Below are 24801 nucleotides of genomic sequence, written 5' to 3'. Positions count from 1 at the left end.
ACATGTGCTGTTTTCCAATAGTTTTCCAAAAGTGGCTTTTATGTCGTGCAGAAGCCCAAAAGCAATGTAGAAATTAACAGGGAAACATCGGAGAAGTGAAATAAACTGCCGTGTGAATGTAGCCTATGTGTGTCCTGTCCACTCTAGTGGGTGGGGAATGGTGGGATGAAGTCACACTTTGTGCTGCCGTCCCCTCTCCTCAGTGAGTACTTCCCCACCCTCCAGTTCCAGCACCCAGCAAAACATCACCACTCATGTAAAAAAAACAAAAAACCCAAATCAAACTGCCCCCACAAAGTGCTTCAGTATGTCCAGAGTTGGGCAACCTGCATTATCCATGGATCGCAAAAATCTGAAATTAATGGGTGGAAAGAGCAGGTTGCCACTTGGATGAGGACAATGCCATGTGGGTGACATGAAAAATGTGCTCAAGGAAGAAGTACTCAATCCACTCTAAACTGCTGTGTGCACACAGCCTTGATTCTTGTGTCTAAGCATCTTTTCTCCTCCTGGAATGTGTCTAGTGTTTTAGATTTTAAGCCTGAGAGCTTAAGGTCTATAGGCTACATTTGTTTTCTGCAGATGCAATAGAGACTGCAATGAAGGTCCCCTTCACCATTGCTAGCACCACTTGGGAGGCTCGACGTTGAGCTCTAACTCGTGTTCAGTCCAATTCAGAATGAGTTTTCCCCCACAGGCACTCTAGCCGTCTCAGCAATTGTTTCATCGCCATCAGCTCCAGGGAAAACCATGGGGCCATCCGGGCTCCATGCAATCGGGGAGGGCAGTCAATAGCCCTGGTTAACTCTGCATTCCAGCAGGCCACCAGGGAATCAGCTGAAAGGCCATCAACATGGAATAAAACATCCCCTACCACTCTTCGGAAACCATTTGGATCCATTAAGTGGTGGAGGGTGGACCATCCGAATCAGTCCTACCTCCCTGCAGTGGGGAAGGGTTGCAGAGAAGGCCAGTTGCTTGGTGTTTTAAAGGTGATTTTAAGAGTGGCATAATAGTAGTTTCTTTAAAAAGAAATATTTTCTATCTCTTGAAAAATGCTTTTTTCCCATATTACATTTGCCTTTTTGTGTTATAATCAAAGTTTCCCGAAAAGTGTCAAACTCCTTGGCCAACGCAAGAGTTCATTTAAAATCCGACAGCAGCTGGTTGGATCAAACTTTTCAGAGCGCATTCCATCTGCTGTGCTATCATCCATCTCTTTATTACTAAGTTATATTAAAGATATTTATCTCAGCTTTTATTGGCTAAATCTAAAGAAAGAAAGAAAAGAAACAAGTCTAGTTCAAATTTTCTTTCTAATTAATATTTTAATTCAGAGACATATTATTGTTCAAATGCCCAACAGAGGAAAATCACACTGGACATCACCCAAAGTCTCCGGGGTTTTTTTATTTAACTGATCAGAGAAATCTGGAGATGAAGAAGACCCCCCCCAAATAATAATAATAATAATAATAATAATAATAATAATAATAATAATAATAATAATAATAATGCACATTTCAAGCTGTTTTAGAGGAAGCTGTGAGAAACAGCTGCAGGGTTCTTTGTTGTCATCTATGACTCAGGTTAAAAGCAACATTCCATAAACATTCAAGTCATATGACTGCAAGTGAAAGTCACCTGAGCAGAAAATGCCTCAACAGAAAAGAACTCAGGGTGCCCCCCCCACTTCTTTGGGGGACTCTGGAAATGTGTGTGGGGGGGATACAGAGAGAGAGATAACGAACAATTAAAGCTGGATCAACTCTTTTGAATGCATGATTCTCCACCCATGAGGTCATGGCGAAGCAGTTAATGGAGATGGACCAAGGGATTGGTGGACATATACTGTATATTGGGAGACCAGACACACAACTGCAATGTGCTTCTCTCTTCCCCATTTGGGCACACTGATCTCCCCTGGGCACTCTTACCTTGCACTGGGGCCAATGGCTCATAGATCACCCGGTAACCCTGCAGAAGGCCATTGGCTGCAGCTGGCTCCCCCCAAGACACGTTGAGGGTAGAGCAAGTGATTTCTGAGAAAGCCAGGAAGCTGGGGGCACTTGGAGCTGAAAGAGGGATAGACATCAGCAGAAACACTTAGCGGCAGGAAGATCGCAGCTCTCCTTCCAGCCCATGACATTGCTCATAATCTATGGCTGTGCATACATTACTGGTCATTCTGTTTCTCAGTTTGGATTGAAGCTGGTTTTTTTTGGGGGGGGGGGAAATTTCTTAAGAAATGACAGGACAGATAAAAGATGGAAATGAACTAAACCAGCAGTGGAAGTGCATACATAGCCCATGTCTGTGGCATGTCAGATGGGAACGCGGCCTACGGCAGAATCCTCTTCCTAGTCTAGTCTGCTTCAGTGCCTTTTGCAGCAGTAATTTTGGTCAGCAGATCCCAAAACGCCACCGCTTTGGGGGAAGAAAAAATCCCCATTAATCTCACTTGCCAAGCAAAACTGCCTTGCGACTGCTCAGTGCTTGACATCTAAATGTCTAAAAACCTTGCTCCCTTTCTGTATTTGGAGGCCTCAGAACAGTGGCAGGGAACCAACAGCTCTCCCTTGGACCACAGCTCCCATCTGCCCTAGACCAACAAAGCCAATAGTCAGGAATGATGGGAGCTGTAGTTCATGACATCTGTTGAGCCACAGGTTTCCTCTCTGCTGTCTTAGAAGTTGGGGGTCGTGCAATAGAGGTCCCGGCTTCGCCATGCTTCGTACATGGCAGTGGCATCCTTACCTGCCTGGTGGGTCCTGCCTTGCCCAGGGCTGCTCTTTGGCCCATCGCCTGCTGTGTTGAAAGCAGAGATACAGATCAGGTACTTGGAGTAACTGGTGAGGTTCTTCAGCCGAATGCTTGTCTCCGGGTGGAAAAGGACCTTCACTTTTTCCGTGTCATTCTGACTCTCCTCCTGCCAGTAGTAAACCTAATTGGAAGAGAAAGGGTTACTTAATTTGGATTTTTACCCTGCCTCTCTAAAGTTGCCATCTGTTCTTCTGCTGCCTCTAACTCACACCCCACCCCCGACATGTTATAAATTAATGATTTTTTAATCTCTTTCTCTCTCTTTGCTGTGTCCATTGGACTTCTGGTAAGGAGCAAATAAAATTCGACATAGTTTGAAGGAAATGGAAAGGTGGAAAGTAGGAGAGAAGTGTCTTCTTCCCTCTCTCATCCAGTAATGATTGGGGTCATCTATTGAAACTGAGCATCAAGAGATTCAGGCCAGACAAAAGGCGTAACTGATTTATGGAATTCTTGCTGCAAGTTAACGTAAGAACACCAGCAAAGCCCTGCTGGATCTGTCCAATGACCCATCAAGTCCAGCCTCCTGTTCTCACAGTGGCCAACCACATGCTCTCTCCCATCTGTGGTTTCCAACAACTGGTATTCAGAAGCTTTGCTGCCTCCAGCCATGGAATCACCATTGCTAGTCACCATTCATAGCCCTCTCCTCCAGGAATTTGTCCAATCCTCCTTTAAAACCATCTAAGCTGGTGGCTATCATAACTTCTTGTGGGAGTCAGTTGCACAGCTCAACTATGCACACTGTGAATTGCCGTCCTGAATCTTCCAACATTCAACTTCCAAGATGCAGCTTTAAGATAAGATTAGGCAAGGAGGACAAGAGGTCCAGCCGTGGCCACTAGCCACAAGGGTTCTGCAGAGGCACCATGGCTCTGCATATCAGTGCGTGTGTGTGTGTGGGGGGGGCAACTCAAGGTGGGGCTACTGCCCAGCCACCCTGCTTGTGTGCTTCTCAGGATGCACCTGGTTGCCATGGTGAGAGATAGGATGCTCTCTTAGATGGACCAAAGAGGTCTGCTCTCATGACCACATCACATCTGTGGCCTTTTCAGTGCCTGGTGGGAAAACTGCAGACACTCTCTTCTCCCCCTAACAACACCCCAGCAGGAACCCCACCTTGGCTGTGGGACAGCTGTAAATGGGTGTAACGGTTAATTGATCCTCTCCTGGACAAACTGGGAGCCTGACCCGACAGCCTGGCCAAGACTCTGCCTTGGTGCTAAGAGCCAAGCGATTAGAACAGCCTGTGCATAAACAAAAGCGGGAAACACACAAATTTTTATAGCAGGTAGCTTGCTCCTGCCAAGAGGCAATGCCAGATCATTTCCACTGGCTCAGCTTCGCTCCATTTGCTGCTCTTACACACAGGTGGGGGGGGGGATGAGCCAGGCAACGAGCGCCAGCCAAGTCGCAGGGCTTGCAAGCAGCAGGCTGCATGTGGCATCTCAAAAGCCGAGCGACAGAACTGCAACAGAGCCAGGGCCAAGGGGCTAAAGCGTCAGACTAGGACCTGGGAGAGGCCTGGGTTTGAATCCCCACTTGGCTGTGAAGATCGCTGGATGACCTTGGGGGCCCGTCACTGCCTCTCAGCATAGTCTACCTCACAGGGGTGTTGTGAGGGTAAATTGAGGGTAGAGACCTATTTATGCCAACTTAAGTTCCTTGGAGAAAAAAGTTGGGAAATAAATAAATAAATAAATAAGGACCTAGGAGACCTGGGTTCAAAACCCTGCTCAGCTGTGAAGCTCACTGTGTGACCCTAGAGGCCAGTTATGGTCTCTCTCAGTCTGATCTACCTTCCGGGGATGTTGTGGGGATTAAATAAGTAGGGTGAGAACCATGTACACCACCTTGAGCTCCCAGGAAAGAAACGTGGGATGGAAATGCAATAAATAGTATTAAATATAAATAAAGAAATATTGAGTGTGAGCCTAGATCTAGCGCCACTATGGATATCCAGGTGGCATCCATGAGTGTGCCCAGCCGGTGGCATAGGAAGGGGGAGGGTGCAGTGGGTGTGGACCACCCCAGGTTTCATCACTGAGAGGGGTGCAGGCCTGGCCTGGACTGCAGCATGCCTGAGCCACATGTTTCTCCTGGGGAGTGACACGGTGGCTCAGGCACCTGCAGGCTCCACGTTGCTCAAAACGATAACGTGGGGCTGGCAGACTCTGTGAAGGTCCCGCGCAGCGTGCGCTGCCCCAGCTTGCCCCACCCCTGGCTGCAGGGCATTTGTGCTGCCCTGGGTGCCCAAGCAGCTAGCTACGCCGCTGTGCCCACTCCACCCCCAGCTGGGGCTGGCATACCAGCTACTTCCATCCTGGAGAAGGAGGAACTGGCCCCCGTCTCTGCTCTGCCATTATCCAGATCAGATGTGCCACACTGCAATGGTAATGTCCAAGTTCTGTGCAAAGACTATCACTGAAAAGGCACAAAAGGAAAAAGGGATTGGGAGGGTTGAGGAAAAATTCCATTTATCAGAGCTAATTGTTGGAGAGAGTCTCAATCCATCATCGTGGCTCACGTTGGTCAGATACTGGTTGTTGGGGATTTGCACGTTGCTCGTGTACTTTCTTTCTGATCTTGTTCATGATTTTAAGTCACTGCAAGCTGTGCCTCTCTTCTTGCATCCGGGTCATGCCACATGTGAAGTGACCTGGCTACAGCAGAGAGGAACAGCCGGCCCCCATCTGCGTGCCTAAGTCTTATGAAAGTTGGAAATATAAATGACAATAGGAAGAAGATTTGCAGTAGTGGACACACACAGAGAGCACTTGCCTTGTAGCCTTGGATATTCCCATTCTGGCTGTCAACTGGCGGAGGGTCCCAGGCAACTTCTAGCTGGCTTGCAGAGAGCGCACTTATCTGGATGTTCTGGGGTGGCATCGCTGGTGCTGGAGGAAGAGAGAAGAGGGGAACAGAGAGGGCAGAGAAGGAGAATTAGAAGTGAATGTCAGAGCTGGCATCTTGAGCAGGGAGGGGGGATTCAGGCTGCAGTGTGGGGGGGGGTGTTATTGGGCTATTGTTCTTATTTTGAATTTATAGATTGTGATTTTATTTTGTGAACCGCCCTGAGACCTCCGGGTATAGGGCGGTATATAAATAATAATAATAATAATAATAATAATAATAATAATAATAATACATACATACATACATACATACATACATACAAGCACACAAGTTGTGTTCCCCAGAGGCTGCTCTTGCCTCTTACAAAGTCTTTGGAAACTTCGCCCACTCCTTTAAACAAACACAGTGTTGAAAGTAGCAAACACATTCTGCACCAAAAGTGCACACAGGATGCTTTTAAAAGCAGGAGGCAATGCATTCAGAATGAATTAAAGGATGCAGAGAGAGCGCTGTCTGCATCATGGGGCGGCCTTTGAATCCAGGAATTCATTTTGCACAGAGGTCTGCTCAAACACTTGCCTGAAGAGCTGTAACACTTTCTGTTGGGGGCTTGCATTCAACAGGGAGGGATAACAAGTAGGAGGTTGGATTTTGCCTGGCTGTTCTGTTTTTATTATGTGTGTTTTGTCAATTTCAGGCAATAGTCCACCCAACCCTTCAAGACTGGATTACTGCAATGTGCTCCAAGTGAGGCTTCCCTAGAACTTGATCGAGAAGCTGCAGTGAGTGCAGAATGCTGCAACACAATTGCTGACAGGAGAGAGGCCATGCCGGCACATAACACCTCTGATCAGAGATCTGCACTGGTTGCCAATTTGCTACTGGTCCAAGTTCAAGGTGTTGCTATTAACGTTTTGGGACCAGTTTACCTACACGGTCGTCTTACCCCACAGATGCCCACTCGACTGTGCTGATCTGCTGAACTGGCACTGTTACAAGTGCTATATAATATTTGTGCTGCACTTGCAAGAAATAAATCTTTTAGTGTGGCAGCACTTACACTTTGGAACTCCCTGCCTATTGACAGGCACCTTCACTGAACTCTTTTCGGGGTTTGCTTAAAACGTTTTTGTTTTTGCAAACCTATCCACACATTACATGTACTTTATGACTGTTTAGCTACTGTTGTTTTAATCATGTTTTGAATATTTTAAAATACATTTTCTGTTTTTTATCGATAATCTTAAAGTTTTATCACATATATTTTGTAAAGCACTTAAGAGGCATGAGACTAAGTGTTCTTCCATACCAAATGAAATAAAATCCCCACACTTAGAAAGCTAGGGAGAAAAGTCCTAGCTTAGGCTTTTCCATTGACATGCAAGCTTTCTGTGCACAGTGATGTGATTTCCCGGGGGAGAATTCCATCACAGCAGACCCACTCCTGGTCTGAAACAGTATTCTCATCCTAAGTTAGATATCAAGCCTGCTGCTTTGGGATATTTGTGTGGCATTAGTAAGAGCAGCATTAGTAAGAATTGATGCTTTTGAATTATGGTGCTGGAGGAGACTCTTGAGAGTCCCATTGACTGCAAGAAGATCAAACCTATCCATCCTTAAAGAAATCAGCCCTGAGTGCTCACTAGGAGGACAGATCCTGAAGTTGAGGCTCCAGTACTTTGGCCACCTCATGAGAAGAGAAGACTCCCTAGAAAAGACCCTGATGTTGGGAAAGATGGAGGGCACAAGGAGAAGGGGACGACAGAGGATGAGATGGTTGGACAGTGTTCTCGAAGCTACCAACATGAGTTTGGCCAAACTGCGGGAGGCAGTGAAGGATAGGCGTGCCTGGCGTGCTCTGGTCCATGGGGTCACGAAGAGTCGGACATGACTGAACGACTGAACAACAACAGTAAGAGCAGCTGCTCCTTGGGTGCATTTGCTTCTTGCATGAGTGATGGCACCCCAGGTGTCAACACTGAGGAGGGTCACAAAATATGGAAAAGATGCAGTGGTTTGGGCGCACACAGGCTCCATGCTGCCCAAATGGTCCGCCCACTGCCTCCCGCCCAGCTGTAGGGCAGCTGAGTGGGAGGAGGCAGGCAGACTCCGGAGGCCCCACAGTGTGCCCTGCCCCTATGGGCATCTCATCCCACCCTCACCCCACCTCTATGGGCAGCTTGCCCTGCTCCTGGGTGTGCCACCCCAGGCGCCCAAGCGGCTTCCTCCAAACCTACTTAAGCCTATTTTGCGTTTTTGCTAGGAACTAACTTTTACAGGGGTGTCCAAGTGAGACCAGAAAGCAGCAACCTGCCTGCAGATGGTCTTGTCATAACCTCTGCCCACGGTGCTTGAGAGTTGCTGCCTCCTCCCTCCCTGCCCATTTAACTGGCTGCAAATGGAAGCCATAAACTGTATGCCACCCAAGGAAGGCGAGAGAACCCTCCTTAGTTGCTCCTCCCAAGGCCCTTTTCTTCACGGACAGTGACCTTCGCCAGCTGCGTGATCGTTATATATTTATATATTTTCTCTCCCTCCTTTTCTCTGGGGTTACGAAATAAAATAGTAATTAACACCCACTCAGCCTGACACCAACTATTTATTTTGTTCTAACTGCGCCGCTTCCGTATTATCGCTGCCCACCCTGCCGTTAATGGAAATGTTAATAACCACAGCCAGGTTGTTGTGACAGATGCTTGGGCTCATTATCAGAAATTCTTATTTACCGCTCCATTAAACGACAGAATCGCACACCCCAAAGAAAAAAAAGGGGGGGGAAGGAGGAGAAGAAACAATTCAATCAAAACTAACTGGAGGAATTTTATGAGCTGCATTAATAATCCAAAACATAAATAAAGTTGATGGCAGTCTGGGGTGTTTTTTTGTTTCTTACTGCAGGTCTGCCACTGGCAACTCAGTTGCAAGATAGGACAATTAAAAAGCAAAAGGCAAAATGGAGAATAGCCATTAGACTAGTGCTTAATTAAAACTGATTATCATTATTAATAATAATAACAACAGGAATAATGACACAACATTTGCTAAAATCATTCTTAGTTAGACAAGCCTATCCAGAGGTTTACAAAGCGGATGCAAGTTCTAATCCGTTTTTAGTCCATTGTTATTTTAACTCTTCAAAAAAAAGTTTTACATTATTGGTAATTTTACTTACTGATAATCTGATTATTTTTTTGTAAACAACTTTGAGGTGAGTTTTTGTTTTTGTTTTTTTAGAATCAAGCTGTATACCGTGGAACCTCGGAAGTTGAACACAATCCGTTCTGGAAGCACGTCCGACTTCCGAAATGTTCAAATTCTGAGGCGCAGCTTCCAACTGGCCGACAGCTAGGCTTTTTGAAGATCAGAAGCCGCGTCGGACATTTGGGTTGTGAGGAATGTTGGAAAACCAGAACAGTTGCGTCCGAGTTATCAACGTTTGGGAGCCGAAACGTTCCAAAACGGAGGCATTCGGGAACAGAGGTTTGACTGTATAAACTTTAAGAAAACCACACCACCTGTTAACGACTACTGCCTTTCCAAAGGTGCCTGGTGCTCAAGAGAGAGCAAATGAATGTTGCTTCATAAACGGAATCCCTCTAGCTAGAAAAGTCTCTTGTGGATCTCACTGGAAAAATAACTGCAGGCAGCAGGCGAGTTTATGGCTGCACGATGCTGGTCCTTTTCAGGCATTGGGGGAGAAAAGGGTGGTGAAAAGTCCCTCTCGTGGGCCATATGCATTTGTGCCACTAGGAACCTGATAAACTTTGGGGACAGGCCAATGAGATAAATTGGCAGGAAACTGGCAAAAGCTTATTGACATGTGTAAGTTCTCTGCCCCTGCTCTAGGGGGTGGAATGTGTTTGGGGCCTGGCTATGTCTACAGAGGTTAGGCATGGACCCGCTGCACTCTATTAGTGATTAGAGTTATGTTCTTGTTTATTTATATGCAGCTTTAAGCCCAAACAGCGCCCTCCCCAAAAAAGTGGCTCACACAGAATAACACACAAATGCAAAATTCAGAGTGTCTGGCTGGGATTTAGGTGACCAGGGTTCATATCCCACTCAGCCATGAAGCTCACTGAGTAACATTGGAGGTCAGTCACTGCCTAATCTACCCCACAGGGTTTTTCTGTGGATTAAATAAGACTAGGATTTGGGAGAGACTGGAGTTCAAATCCCGCACTTGACCGGGAAGCTGCTCAGTAGTGGACTCTCTCCCTTCCCGTGGTTTCCAGAAACTGGGATTCAGAAGCAGCACTCCCCCCATCTGTGGAGGCAGCCCTTAGCCATTGTGGCAAGTAGCCACTGAGAGCCCTCCCCTCCATGAGGGTCAAATGGTCATCTAGTCCAACCCCTTCCAATGTGGGAATCACAGCAAAATCTCAGGGGAAGTCCCGAATTTTAAACGGCCATCACTATGAAATGAAATTCACCAGAGTGCCATAGAATTTCACTATATTTAATGGCGCTGAAGCTCTGTTGAAAACCTACAGAAGCCAACAGAAGCACTGCAGAACCTCTTGTTCTTGGAATTCGGATCTGGGCCCAGCCACGACTGTGTTGTGGGTCACAAGGCACCAGCTGAAAACCCACACCTGAGTGGATCTACTGGGGAAATGGAGTGCACGTTTCTGTACAGAAGCAGCCGTTTATGCTAACCTGACAGCGTGTTCAAGAACAACAACAGCTTAACAATTCTTAAGAAATCATTTGGGACTCCAAAGCATTTGCTTAAAGCATGGTGTGGGGAGGGGCAGGAACCCCAGAAGTACAAGCATATCTATGTTAGACATGGAGGAATTAATGGCCTCTCATATCCAGAAGGCGCTGGCAATTCCAGGCTAATCCCTTGCTGTCGCACATATGCAAACAGGGCTTGGCGTGGCATTTCCCCTGCGGCTTTAGGTGCCGGTTATCAAGCGTAACAGGTGCAGCAAAGAACCCAGAGGACCTAAATGATGTTGTTGGCAAGCAAAGAGGCGCCATTTTCGCGGAAGCTCTTGTGTTCTGCTTGGGGATCCGGTACAGCTTCCCCCCCCCCCTTTGTATCTGGTTGCTACTTGGAGGAGGATTTGCTTCACCTTCCAGGCACATCCCCTTTGATGAATCACTCAAGAGAAAGGAAGAGCAAATAGCAGAAAAAGAGCAAGCCGTACAATTAATTAATTCTTTTTAAATGCATATATAAAGGAATTGCTAACCGTGGCTTTGTAGCAGTGCCAAGAGAGCAGAGAGTGCAAAGGCAGGAAATCAATTGGCAGTCCCAGACACACCCGCAGGCACAAACCCCAGAAAGGGGTTGCCTCTGCTGTGCGCTCGGTGGCAGAATGGGAGACACGGGGCAAATCTATGCAGAACTTAGAAATTGTGCACCCACGCAAAAAAGGAGACTCCGGCTGCGGTTCAGAACTGTTGCGGAAGGTACATGAGCACTGTCATTGACCACAAAGAACCCACCTAAGTATACAAAGGTCAGCATTACATTTTTTTAGCAGGGAACAGAAGTGCAGCTGTAGCCAGATGTTGTTGGACTCCTATCATCCCAGACCACTGGCCACTGTCATCCCCACATCCCTCCACCCCAGGACCAGGGCCGTCTTACCCATAGGCGCTAGGGGTGCGGGGCCGAGAGTCCGGGGCCTGAGAGTTGAATCCGGGGAAGAGCCTGCCCATTGGTCGGAGCACCGCGGTGGGCTCTTCTGCTGTGGGCAGCTCTACGCTGTGAGTTCGGGAGTGACCGAGCCAGCGAGATGCTGAGGCAGCCGGCCGGCTCCACCCTCCTGCGCGCCTGGGGCTGGGCAACCTGGAGGGTGGGGTGGGCGGATCTTTGCACCCCGGCGCCACATTTGCTTAAGACAGCCCTGCTCAGGACCTCAGATTTGTTCCTACCATGTGGACTAAGACAATGCTGGTATCCCTATCCTGCCACAGCTATTCCATGTGGCTAGAGTTCAGGTTGAAATGAGCTGGCAGTTGCACAGACCGTTTCCAATCCATGTAGGGCTGAGCTGGGATGGCTCAGTCAGTAGAGCACGAGACTCCTGATCTCAGGGTTGTGGGCAAAAGATTCCTGCACTGCAGGGGGTGGGACTAGATGACCCTCGTGGTCCCTTCCAACTCTATGATTCCAGGGGGGGGGGGAGAGATGTCATCTGGTGCTCCTGATCCCAGAGGGGATGTTCAAGGAGCAGCAGCGGAGACATCACTGAAGGATCTGGACCATGGGTAGGCAAACTAAGGCCCGGGGGCCGGATCCGGCCCATTCGCCCTCTCAATCTGACCTGTGGACAGTCCGGGAATCAACGTGTTTTTACATGAGTAGAATGCATCTCTGGGTTATTTGTGGGGCATAGGAATTTGTTCATTATTTTTTCCCCAAAATATAGTCCGCCCCCCCCCCCAAGGTCTGAGGGACAGTGGACCGGCCCCCTGCTGAAAAAGTTTGCTGACCCCTGGCCTGGACCATTTCCATTCTGATTGAAGAATGGGTGCACAGAGATAGATATGAATTCAATTGCCCCACAGCCATGGTAATCGGAGAGCTGCTCCTGACCAGCCCCAAAAGGGCTGTGGAAGAAAATGAATTAAATGCTTTTGATCCCACCCAATGATCTGATCAGCCAATGTTGTGCCCTTTGGATGCTGCTGGACTCCTGGCTCCCATCATCCCAGACTGTTGACCTGGAGGGCACCAGGGTGGGAAAGGATGATCTCCAGACCACCTCCCAGACTGAACTGGGGTTCCATGGTAGATGTACAGCAGAGAGGTCGATTTGGAAAAAGGGTTCCCTGGGGTGGGGTACAAAGGGTCTTGGCTCAGTCACAGAGCCCATTCATTAGTTTGGAACATTTTCCAGACCATTTAATCATAAAACAGAATATCCTGGCTTCCGTCTCCAGCATCTGCCATTTTGAAGTTGATATTTTAGTGTGGCAGCACCTGAACTTTGGAACTCCCTGCCTATTGACATCAGGCAGGTGCCTTCACTGTACTCCATTTGCTGCATGCTGACCCTACCCAGATATAGAAAGCTTACATGTTTTTGAATATGTTTTCAGGTGATTTTAATTATATTTTGAATGTTTTAAAGAGCCGTTTTTAACTAGTTTTACTGATAATTTCATTTTTCTTCCTTCTGGGAACCATTGTAAGGTACGTGGGGATTTTCTTGCAACCATGAGGTATATAAATGGTATGAAAGAAATAAAAGAAGCAAATAAAAGGGAGGTGATGGGAAAAGACCCTTGGGGGCCCAAGACCCCCAAGGCCTCTGCCAGGGAATGAAGGCAATGCAGGGAAGGTGGACGAAAATCCCAGCCTTGTCTAAGGCAGCTGGAGATTGGAAAGGAGGGCATCTTTTCCTAAGCTGCCTGAGTCACATTTTCTCATCTGTCCATGCCTTGTCAGCCCCCCAAAGGCTAGACACATGATGTATGCCTGGAACATACCGCACACCAGCTTTTTCTGCACCCCCCTGAAATGTAGCTTTCTGAGAGTTTAGAGCAGAGGGCTCAAGTTGAGAAAGGCAGAGATTAATGCCCATCCCGAACATGGACACAAGCACCTTGCCAACGGCAGGAACAGTCAACCCCATTCAGCTGAGAAGAGGCACTTGGCCACGCTCACTTGTTCCTTCAGAGGCTCCGAAGCAGGTGATCAATGACTCTTGGCAGGCTGGGATTCTGCTCTCTTTTTCTTTTTCACTGCCTCCCACAAATGTACCGTTAGGGTTGTCTTTAAATTTCCCTCAGCTACACATCACCACTGTCTTCTCTCTCAGAATTGCCTAGCTAGGAAAGCTGTACACCCCCCCCCCACAGCCTTCTCCCAAAGGTTCTGACCTTTAAAGCCCTATGCAGCTTAGGACCCTCGGACCGCCTCTCCTGGTATGCCCCGCAGAGGACCTTAAGGTCCACAAATAACAATAGCTTAAGGGTCCCAGGCCCAAAAGAAGCCAGATTATCCTCCACATGGGCAAGGGCTTTTTCAGTGTTGGCTCCAACCTGGTGGAATGCTCTGTCCCATGAGACTAGAGCCCTGTGGGACCTGACCTCCTTCCGCAGGGCCTGTAAGACAGAGTTATTCCGCCTGGCCTTTAATCTAGCCTGATCCCCCATTCCTTTTCCCCTTCCCTTTTTTTCCTGAAGAAACCCTTCTGGGCCCCACATTAAAATTCTTTCCTGGTCTCCCTACTGGCCTAGCATGACTAACCTGGCCAGTTAGCCCTGGGGATCCCACTGATGTTTGTTTTTATGCTGTTTTTTAAGTTGTTTTAATCATTGTCTTATATTTGTTGTTAGCTGCCCTGAGCCCGGTCTTTGGATTGGGAAGGGCGGGGTAGAAATAAAATTTTATTATTATTATTATTATTATTATTAAGAAGAAGAAGAATCCATTAATGCTGGCTTCTCTCAGATTCTCCATTATCCAATCTTAAATTTAATTTGCCCCATTTCTGCTTACGTTTGTCTTTTTAAAAAAAGGAAAGATCAATGTGAAAAGTTGTATGCATTTTTGCAAGCTGTTTTCCCCCTAGCATAATGCAATTTTGTTTGTAATTTTCACCAACTTGCACATTATTATTTTTTGCATGCACCTTTCACTAATACATGCATTTTTATGATGCATGTTTGTACACACTCTGTAGGCAGAGAACTGCATGCTAAAGCTCAGAGAAATGTGAGTTTTGCAAGGGAGAACTGTGCATCAGTTTGCATTTGGTCAGAGCAGTGTGAATTTGGTAAGTTCATGCTAAAATGGAACCTGAACAAAGTCATCTCCCATCCCTGGCAGACACTAGATTGCTGGGGCACCCTGATGCTTCTTTCTTGCTTGTAATAAATAAGCATTTGTACTTAGAGTTTTCTAATCCATGAAGCCTCCCTCAGTTTATAGAAAGGACCCCACCCCCTAATGAAGAGCCACTTACACAAAGGAGAGAAAGAAGGTCTCTTTCACAACTTGCTATCTAGATTGATAGTCAAGAGCTAGTCAATGTGTGAATGATTCAAAGAAAGTGAGATGAATTGATGGCTGAATTTCAGCACATCTCTCATTGATTCTGCAATTGTCCCAGAATCGAGCCTCTATTGTTCAGCCACATCCTTTTTTCTTTTTTTTGTAAATTAGTTTCAGTCCAGTTTTCCTCTAATTTCTCAAAGAGCTGAAATTCTCAAGTTTACTTTTCATAAAGAAGCCATAAGGATGATGGTGGTGGCGACGATTTTTCTATAGGTTGCTGCTGGTGAAAGTAGCCCGTTTTTAGGGCGAGAAAGTAGAATCGTTTAAACTGGTGCTTCTCAAGCTATCTGATATGGTGGACCGAGATTCCCCTCCCACACTGGCATGGTGGTAATGGATACTTTTAACTGCGTTGTTATCAAGAACATAAGCAGAACCTGCTGGGACTTGCCAATGGCCCGTTTATTCCAGAACCCTCTTCTTACAGTAGCCACCAGATGTCCATGGGAAACTAGAAAAAGCAGGATTTGAGCAAAAAAGCTCTCTTCCCTTCTGTGGTTTCCAGCAACTGGTATTCAGAAACATTGCTGTCTCCAACTATGGAGGGTGAGCATAGCCACTGTGGCAAGTAGCCTTTGATAGCCCTCTCCTCCATGAATCTGTCCAGTCCTCTTTTAAAGTGATCCAAGCTGATGGCCATGACTACCTCCTGCGGAAGCGAGTTCCATAGGTTAACTCTGTGCTGCCTGAAGAAAGGCTTTCTTTTATTTGTCCTGAATCTTCCAACATTATGTTGATGGTGTTGATAATCGCTCCAGAGTGCTTTGCAGGGCATAGATTCCTGCTGCGAGGAGCTTACAATTTAAAAATGCCAACCTGGGGGAAACAGATGGCTTTTAATAAAGAGTTTGATCAGTTTGAAAACATTCTGGGGAACATATGCTCAGGGCAGCCTCATGCTCTAGTCACGGCTTCTCAGGGGAATCTGGTCAGCTACTGTTGCTGCCAGAATGGTGGACGAGATGGGCCTCCGTCTTATCCAGCACATCCACAAAGTCTTCAGAGAATAACAATGGCATCCCATAGTATAGGGAAACGTCCTTTTAAGTGCACAGAGACTTAGCCATAGCTCACACCAGGCTCCAACAGTTGGAATCAATGCAATTAGTTAAGCGACTCATTTCACCTGAGCAGTTTAACACGGCTGCCCTCTTCTTCAGGGAACAGATTTTGGCATCAAAGGCCATTAATCAGACAGCGATTAAGGAGGGCAGAGTCAGATCACAACTGCGGTGACCTACCTACACAACAAGGAAATTCCAGGGTAATTTGCCGGCGACTTCTCCGAGGACTCCTGATCGTTGCCCCAGGGAGCCCAAATCATTAGAGACGGGGATATTTTGAATTATGGGTTTTCATGCAACAAAGAGGGATAAGTTAATTAACTTTCTTGGAAATGAGAAAAAGCCAAAGGAAAGTTGATGTGTGTGTGTGCGCACGCACGCACAGTGGCAGACTTTGGGCTCTCAAATTTCAGCAGCGGCCTGTGTGATGCAAAAATTCAGTGTCCCTGCCTCTCACACTCCTACATTGTTGTTGTGGTGCCCCTGCAGTGTGGCACCCTATGCTCCTGCACTGGTCATGTGACCCTAAAACCACCTTTGGTGTGTGCACACACACTTTGGCCTGCCCCGTTTCCCAGTGTTGTGGCTCCACCCCAAAGGGTGAACCGCTTCTGCCTGTCTCCATAAAAACCAGCTGGAATCTTGAGACCACCCTTCCCTGAGCTCTCCTGAGTCCTCAGGGGCCTCAGACACTCGTTATGATGTCTTTCCGGCACCTAGCAAAGACCTCTCTTAATTTTACTTTTCTAAGGCTGCCAAATGAGTGTTTCGTTCCATCACATTCATTTTATGCTGCTTTAAAAATGCCTCCCCCCTTGTTATTACAATGTGCTTTAAAAATATTTCATCATAAGCCACCCTGACAACTTGATCAAAGAGTGGGATATAGAATTGTAGAATTCTATAGCTGGAAGGGACTCAAAGGGTCATCCAGACCCATCTCCTGCGAGGGAGCAATCCCAGCTAAGTATTCACACAGCAATTAATTAAAATCAAGCATTTGTTGTTTGTCATTATTAGATTTGTATACAGGGTAGCTTCCCATGATTAAACATCCCCTGAGCGGCTTACAACAAAATATGAACAGCACAATAGATTGCTGGTGCTGGTAGCAATAATTCTAACAATAAGAGCCAGTGAAAACCCTCAGTGTATAAAGGCAGGGGAAGCTACTTTACAGCCTGGGTTTAAAGCACAGTGAAAATGTTTGGGGCAGAACAAGCTCAGCCATATTCCTGCTGTTGGAGAAGATGTGCAATGCCTGCCTCTCTCAGGTAATGGCATTTGAGGTACCAGAAGGGAGGCCAGGCTGCATCTTCGCTCCTAATAACATTATGCCTTCTCATTACATTACTGTTGATTTCACAAGCCTGTTTTCTTTCCTTTAAGAGTAAGAAGCCGCGTTGCTCTTGGTCGTTGTCAATTTCCTTGGACGGAGATGGGAGCTCAACTCCATTTACCACTAGGGGGAGCTAAGACCGCTGGAAACGTTACCGCGCCGGCGCTTCCCGCGGATTCCGTGGGAAATTAGCATACAATTGTTCTATTAAACCGCAGCAGCGCATGCATTTCGAAATTGCTAGTTTTCTGCACGTCTCCCTCCCTTTGTTGCCCTTTCTAATGAAAGCGTTTTGATTTAGTGGCCGTCTCATGGAGGGAGCACAAAGATGCAGGGCAGAACTGAAAACTAAAGCACAGGAAAAATGCAATACCTTCTTTTTCTCTGGCGATCCCTAGTAGCCGAGTAAAATTGTCTTCCATAAACACAGTTTTAACAATGTGTCCGTAAGTGGAGGCCTCAGTGGGGACATAGGTGTCCGGACAGGAGTTGACCACGGTGTGGGTTTGCCAAGCGTGCCTTCCTCTTAGCACGTATCTCCCTTGCGTCCTGCGTTCGAGTGTCTTCAAAGCCCATGACACCTTTGGTAAAGGCTGTTCTCCAGTGGGAGCGCTCGCAGGCAAGTGATTCCCAATTGTCTATGTTTATACTATATATTTTTTAGATTTGCCTTGAGACAGTCTTTAAACCTCTTTTGCTGACCACCAGCATTACGCTTTCCATCTTTAAGTTCGGAATAGAGTAGTTGCTTTGGAAGACGATCATCAGGCATCCGCACAACATGTCCTGTCCAACGAAGTTGATGTTGAAGTGCATTTGGCGGGTGATGATGGGGGAGTCCATCTGTTGCCAGGGCAAAGTGGGGGGGGGGCAGATCCCACTCACCCCCATTCTGTTCTGTGGCAGTACAGCTGAGGGTTGCAGGAGGATGTGGCTGGAACCTCTGACATCTGCTCTCTCTGAGCTTATCCACATCTACGGTTTGCCCCCCTCTTTCCAGGTACAGGTTCACACTTAAGAGCTCTGCGTCTGAGCATTTATTTAATTTTTATGCCCTGGAGCTTTCCCCCACAAAACCCCCATCTTTAGCACTCAATCAGAGCAAATGTCAACGTGGGTTTTCCACAGATAGGTGTTTGCGTTGGGCTTTAAAGAGCAGGTTTTCACAGGAAAAGCTTTGGAGCAAAAAAAGGGGGGGCCTTTGGCAGAGCCGTCTCATCCATAGAGGCCGGTGGCGCGGCGCGCCAGGGCGCCGGGCACCCCAGGGGCGCCCCCGCGAGCCCGCCGGCATACCGGGCTCCCCCTCCCCAACCCGCCCCTGCCCCCATGGGCAGGCGGGCACTCGCGCGCCGGCGGGCGGGCGGGCTGTAAGCCGCCCGCCCTCGCCTCCCGGAGCCCCAGCTGGAGCGCTGAAGCGGCGCGGGGCTTTGCGCGACCTTCCAGCACTCCAGCTGGGGCTCTGGGAGGTGAGGGCGGCTGGCTTTCAGCCCACCCGCCCGCCGGCTTGCAGCCCGTCCGCCCGCCGGTGCGCGAGTGCGCGAGCGCCCGTCCGCCCGCCCCTCATCCTCCGTCCGCCGGAGCGCGGGCGCCCGCTCCAACGCCACGCCCCTCATCCCCCGCTCGCCCACCCCCCCTCCTGAGGGGCGGCCAGCGTGGGAGGGAGGCGGGCGGAGAGGCGGCAGGCTGGGGGCGCCGAGGGATCGCTGCGCCAGGGCGGCCGATCCCTCTAAGACGGGCCTGGCCTTTGGACATGGAGCTTTTAAAGTGGAGGAAAAGTAAATGTGGATAAGCCCTTTGTTTGTCCATGCTGTGGCTGGAGGGGGCTCAGTCCAAACCCTGCCCCCCATTAGCCATGGAGGGAGCACAAGCTTCTTCCCAACCTCTCAATGTGACAAAACAAGCCACTTTGCTTAGGGTTGCCATGTGTCCTCTTTTTCCAGGACATGTCCTCTTTTTCAGGGGTAAAATTTCCGTCCAGGTGGATTTTTTAAATTTGCCAAAATGTCTCTGGCTATACTTTTGGGGTGAGACACAGACATAACTGGTGGTCAAAGACTTGCTTTCCTCTTCTCTTCTTCTGCCCCCCCCCCCCTCAGCAATATACATCACAGCTTCTATAGCCTACATATAACAGGGCTATTTAAAATGAGAGTCCTCATAGAGTCCTCTTATTTGCTCTTCAAAATATGGCAACCCTCCTTTGCTAAGAGTTAAAACAAGGAGCCGCTGCCTCACCATGTGTATGGAGAACTGCTTATGAGTAATATTAACAGCTTAATGAGCTGCTAATGAGGCGCTCAGTCAGCTGCTTCAGCTTGCAGTATGAATCCAGAGCAAATTATCTCCATGCATTTTCTGCCTTACCAAGGGAGAATTAAGGGCAGCAGATAAACCAATCTGACATACGTCTCAATTTGGACATTATTTCCCCACATTTTGTTTTAAGGGTACCTTCTCTATAAGGAAGCTCAACTTGCTCTGACCGCAGAATGGGGAGTTTTCAAAAAGTTGTCTCCCTCCCCCCAGCCCACCCTTTAAGCCTGGTCCCTCCCCACTTCCGACACCCGACTGAGATCTCGGGAAGCCTGCACAGCTGTCATCCTGAAATGCTGGTGTCCTAAAGGGGCAATGGGGGGGGGGGGCAGGCGTGGACCATCTCACCACGATGAGGAGGGTGGCCCTGACCAGCCCTTGCTCCCCTCTAGCTTCTTGAGTCCTTGTGCCACTCTGTCAAAGGCAGCCCAACATTTACGCAAACCAAAGCAAAAGGGGAAAGAAGGTCAAGGCAGAAGAAGAAATGGCAGCTTCTTCAAGTCTTTACATTTATCTCTTGCTTTGCCCAACTCTCTTGTATTCCAAAAAAAACATAATGTACATTACTATTAACACAAGATGCAAAGTTGGACAGCCTGTCCTCAGCCCAAATTTTAAAACCAAATGGAAATATATCCATTTGGTTTTCACTGTGGCCAGGGATATCTCTCCGTTATCTATGTATATGCATCCACTTTCTTAGCACAGTTTTTAGAACGATAACTATGTCTGGCTTTTCTGCAGAATCCGGATTTTTTCTTCTTCAAAGAACTGGTGTAGAAGGAATCGTGGGAACAAAGCCTTGCCTGACAAGGGGACAAATCCGGCTCCGGCATTGGCTTCAGGGGGATCTGAGCAGCCTAAGTGCATGCAGGATTGTGGGCCAAGGAGAGTCGCCAGGGAACCTGACGGAGACACCGGGAGGGGAGGGGTGCAAAGAAACAGGAGGATCTGCACGGAGGTTGCAAATGGAGCACCAACATCCTTGCTGAAGGTACCCAAGGCTTTCTAGAATTCATGGGTATCTGCAGGTGGAATGTTGCCACCCGGCAATGAACCATAAGCCCCAGATTCCTAGCCTTCCTTCCTTCCTTCCTTTTTAAAAAAAGAGTATAGGCTTCTCGCATTTTTAAAAAACTGAGATACGGGACAAAATGCACAGGTACTATTCTTCACTTTGTGTGTGTATATGTGTGTGTGTGAGAGAGAAACTAGACTGCTCCCACTTTCAGTGTTTTGTTTTGTTTTCTTATTTATTTATTTATTGCATTCACATCACACCTTTTTCTCCAAGGAGGTCAAGGTAGCATATCAGGTACCCCCAGTCCTCATTGAATCTCAGTGAAAACAGGATGCTGGGCCATTGGCCTGATCCAGCGGGCTATGCTTACATTACACCCAGAAGACTCTGCAGCCTGACACTGAGCTTGGCCGAGGCTGGACAAAATTGCAGCAGAAACCTCATTATACATTTCATTTGCCTCTGCTGCCGAAGATGTATTTCAATGAGGGTCAGATCCAGGAGCAGCTGAAGAATAGAGCCCTCCAAGGAAACCACCCAAGATGCTCCTGGTAGATGTCCTTCGCATCCACATGCCCTCTTAACATCATGTAACGTTCCTGTATAAAAGCATACGTTGCTCAATAGGCACTGTGTTATAACTCCATTGTCATATTTTGCAGGTGGAAGACAGAACGGCAGCAGGAATATAATACTGACAGCTCAATAGCAAGAACTGCCCCAGAGCGCTCTGAGAGAGCACAGCTGCCCTGATTAATTTATGGAGTTTTAGGGAAAGATAACAGAACATTACAGTGATGTTTGAAATGAAAAGGTCAGAAGGAGCTAATAGCTTGTCCAAGGCCCAAGACATCTCGGATTTAATGAAACTGTAATGAAAATAATTCTGGAATTTGAAATGGAACCTTTGCATGTTAAATATGAAATACCAGGGGAACGGAGGTGAAAGTAGATTGAGTCGCATTAGCTGGGGCCATGGGTCAAATCTGACGCAAGGAACCTCCATCGCAGGAAGGCAGACCGGAGTGCAGATTCGGGTGAACAGAGCAGCAAAAATAAGCTTGTGCTGCAGAAAGGGAGTCCGCCTTGACCGAATGGCCTAATGCAGCTTTGGCCAGGGGGGTGGGGTCCAGATGGCTGGGGCTACAGCAGCCACCAGACCCAGCATCCTATGGCCCTGCTGGCTGGGGGTGGTGGGAATTGTAGTGCAAAGCACCCAGAAAGCACCAGGTTGGCAAAGTATGGACTAATGAAAATTGCATTGTGGTATTCTGGGAGCTGTGCCATGCCATCCATAGGATACAGCCCACCAAGGTGGACTAGAGGGCATGGGTGGACCTCCTGGGTTTTCTGCCTGCCTGAAATAGAGAAATTGGCAAACACACCCATATAGCCACAACATGCTGCTGCTGCCAATTTCATTTCATTTCTATTCCTTTCTTCCTCTAAACAGAGCCCTGGGCAGTGAACAATGATCAAGTACAGCAATTGTATGCAATATTTAATTAAAGCAAAACCAACCAACCCCCCAGCAAAACTCAAATATTAATGTTACACAGCATCACTATTAAGGCCCAGGGCAAACTTCAAGTCTTCTCAGCCTGGGCAGAAAAAAAGGTATAAATTGACCCCTAAAGTTTGACAGTGTGTGGAGCAATTGCATGCACCCCCACCAAGGGAGGGCATTCCACAGGGGGTGCTGACACCAAAAAGGCCCTGTCTCAAGCCGCCCCAGGCCAGGCCATGAGCGGGGCTTCCTCACCCCAGTATTGGGAAAGGGCTCCGTTGAGCATTTCTGTACAGAGCCCTAAGTGGCTCAGGACCCTAGAACTGACACCTCCAATTGGGCCCAGTGGCTCACAGCCAGACAGTGCAGTGTTTTAAGGGTGAGTGACACATGATCCCATCTCCATGTAGTGGCACCCTACATCAGCTACACCTTCCGGAGCAACTTCAAGGGCAGCCCAACATGGCGTGCAGCGGGCTGCGTCCTGCTTAGTGAACCATCCATTGTGCCCGAGTCTCTGTTTGAATGATGGCGGGAATGGCAGAGTAGCTCTTGATGAAACGCCCTCCCATCACAGGTCAAGGAAATAAACAACTACCTGACATTCAGAAAAAACCTGAAGGCAGCCCTTTTTAGGGAAGTTTTTAATGTGTGATATTTTTGTATTTGATTTCTGTTGGAAGCCGCCCAGAGTGGCTGGGGAAATCCAGCCAGATGGGCGGGGTACAAATAATAATAATAATAATAATAATAATAATTAGCTTCAGCTCAGGCAGGGGGCCCTCTCAATTTTAGCAATATCACCACACACCCCACCACACACTATGCCTTTCTAAAAACAGTGCCTACAGGGCACTTTGCACTCCCTGTAATCTCCTCACTGTCCTGAGCTCAGTCACACACTAAAGTTCATTTGTGGAAGGCACGCATGCATTCATCCAACTTTCATCAAACCCCTTCCTCCAAGGAACTCCTGTTTAACACAGACACGCTGTTTGTTGTGATCCTGCAGCTCTATAGATTAAGCTGAGAGATGGTGTCTGACCCAATAATATTACTTTAAGCACGGTTGTTGCCCCCCACCCCGCAAACATTATTTTCACTGACTTAATAGGCCTTATTTATCTTTTATTCTATGTTCGTATATGGATATTGCATTAAACTGTGAGTTGCTCAAAGTGTATCAGTGCATATCATTAGTTCAGCCCTTTACGAGCGTGTAACAGAATAATGAGCACAGTAATGAGTCCCTGGCCTGTTTTTCCGTTCTGTTCTGCAGAGTATTTGGTCCCCACTCACTGCCATGTTCACACATCCAGCATCTGTCAAGAGGCACCTATATGAATGCAGCAACCTGTACAGAACCAAACCCTCGGTAGACATCCTGCCCAATGCATGGGCTGCACAGGTGACCACTAGAGGCAGACCCAGCCTCCCCTTCCACATGGAGGATAAATGCACGGAGGAATGAATCTCTGCGAAGGTGCAGAGGAAGGTTGAAATGAGATTCAGTTGTTTTAGCTGGCAGCGCATGGCAAATCTAAGGCAGGGGCATTTTTGCTCTGCTCCCAGCTCTGACCAAGCTTATCTGCATTGAAAAGGGACTTGGTCCTAAATGATCTTCAGGAAAATATGCCATTCGTTCAGCACCGGATGCCAAAGGCTGTGTCTGCCTGCACCGCATGATCACGCACACACAAAATATTTTTATGTACGCTTTGGGTTAAATGATAGTTAAAATTCTGCTCACAGGCAAACCAAATTCTGCACCAAGAAAAGTTGGATCCTGCAGCAGGTCTATGTTATACAAGCTAAGTGAATTTGCCTGATTTCTCTTACGTTACAGAATTGATTTTGTAATCACAGCCGCCTTACATATTTTATCCTGGTTTGGGTAATCCTGGGAAGGACAAAGAGCTAGAGCTAAAAGCCTGCTCCCCATCCAGGATTTTCCTGAGATGTCAAAAAATTCTCCATGCATTTTCAAACTGATCTCTGCATCTTGCTTTTTTCAAAACAAAATCGAAAATTCTTTCTAGTAGCACCTTAGAGACCAACTGAGTTTGTTCCTGGTATGAGCTTTCGTGTGCATGCACACTTCTTCAGATACCCATCCTCTTGCTTTTTTGCTTACAAAAGCATCACCACCACCACCATCATGTTATTATTCATATAGAGTTCTCCCCTTCCAGCAGATCTAGGGAAACTGAGTCTGATCTACATTATAGGAGTTTAGCAGCCAGCTTACTTACCCGCTTCCCCAACAAAGACTTCCACAGGAGTGCTGGCAGGGCTCTCCCCAACAATATTGTATGCTGTCACGACAACTTCGTATCTCTTGTACTTTTTCAGCTCTGGAAACATAAAACAATTGGGTTACAAACATATTTGATGTCCCACTTAAAAGTTCTCAGTAGCCCAGAAGACAGGTGAATAAATGGAAAGGTATCAAATCGCTCTGATGTTACTCTGATATTCTAGTTGGATCTTTAGGAGGAGACATTATTTTGCTTTCATATCAGTTTAAATCATTCCCCGCAAAGAATACTGGGAATGACAGTGTGGTGAAGATGCTGAGAATTCTCTGTTGGAGTTCCCTAGCTCATCTCACAAATTTGCAGTGTCCGGCATTTGGACCAAAGCTCAGTGTTGAAGCTGAGAAACTGTTGAACTTCTCTTCTCTCCCCCACACAAGAAATAGTCATTTCCTTGTGCAGTTTCTCTGCCCATAAATAACAGTGGGGGGTTCCGAGAGGCCGTTTGCACATGGTTGAACTGTTTACCTTACGTTTCTGTACATGCAGCAAGGAGGGCCAAATCCTAGTCATTCTTAAGATGCATCCGCAGCAGAGACAA

At 47.5% G+C, this 24801-nt stretch overlaps 1 protein-coding gene across 1 annotated transcript in view; it reads right to left on the bottom strand.

Moving 5' to 3' along the window:
* SDK1 (sidekick cell adhesion molecule 1) overlaps positions 1–24801 on the bottom strand; it is a 557065-nt gene that overhangs the window by 30521 nt on the left and 501743 nt on the right. The window contains 4 exon segments of the mRNA XM_033167902.1: positions 1938–2075; positions 2758–2944; positions 5605–5720; positions 24198–24299. Of these exon segments, the coding sequence (XP_033023793.1) occupies positions 1938–2075; positions 2758–2944; positions 5605–5720; positions 24198–24299 (543 nt within the window).

This window comes from Lacerta agilis, chromosome 13 (genome assembly GCF_009819535.1).
Source record: "Lacerta agilis isolate rLacAgi1 chromosome 13, rLacAgi1.pri, whole genome shotgun sequence".
Lineage (NCBI taxonomy): Eukaryota > Metazoa > Chordata > Lepidosauria > Squamata > Lacertidae > Lacerta > Lacerta agilis.
Note: the sequence above shows the minus strand (reverse complement) of the source record. Positions and strands in the feature narration are given on the sequence as shown.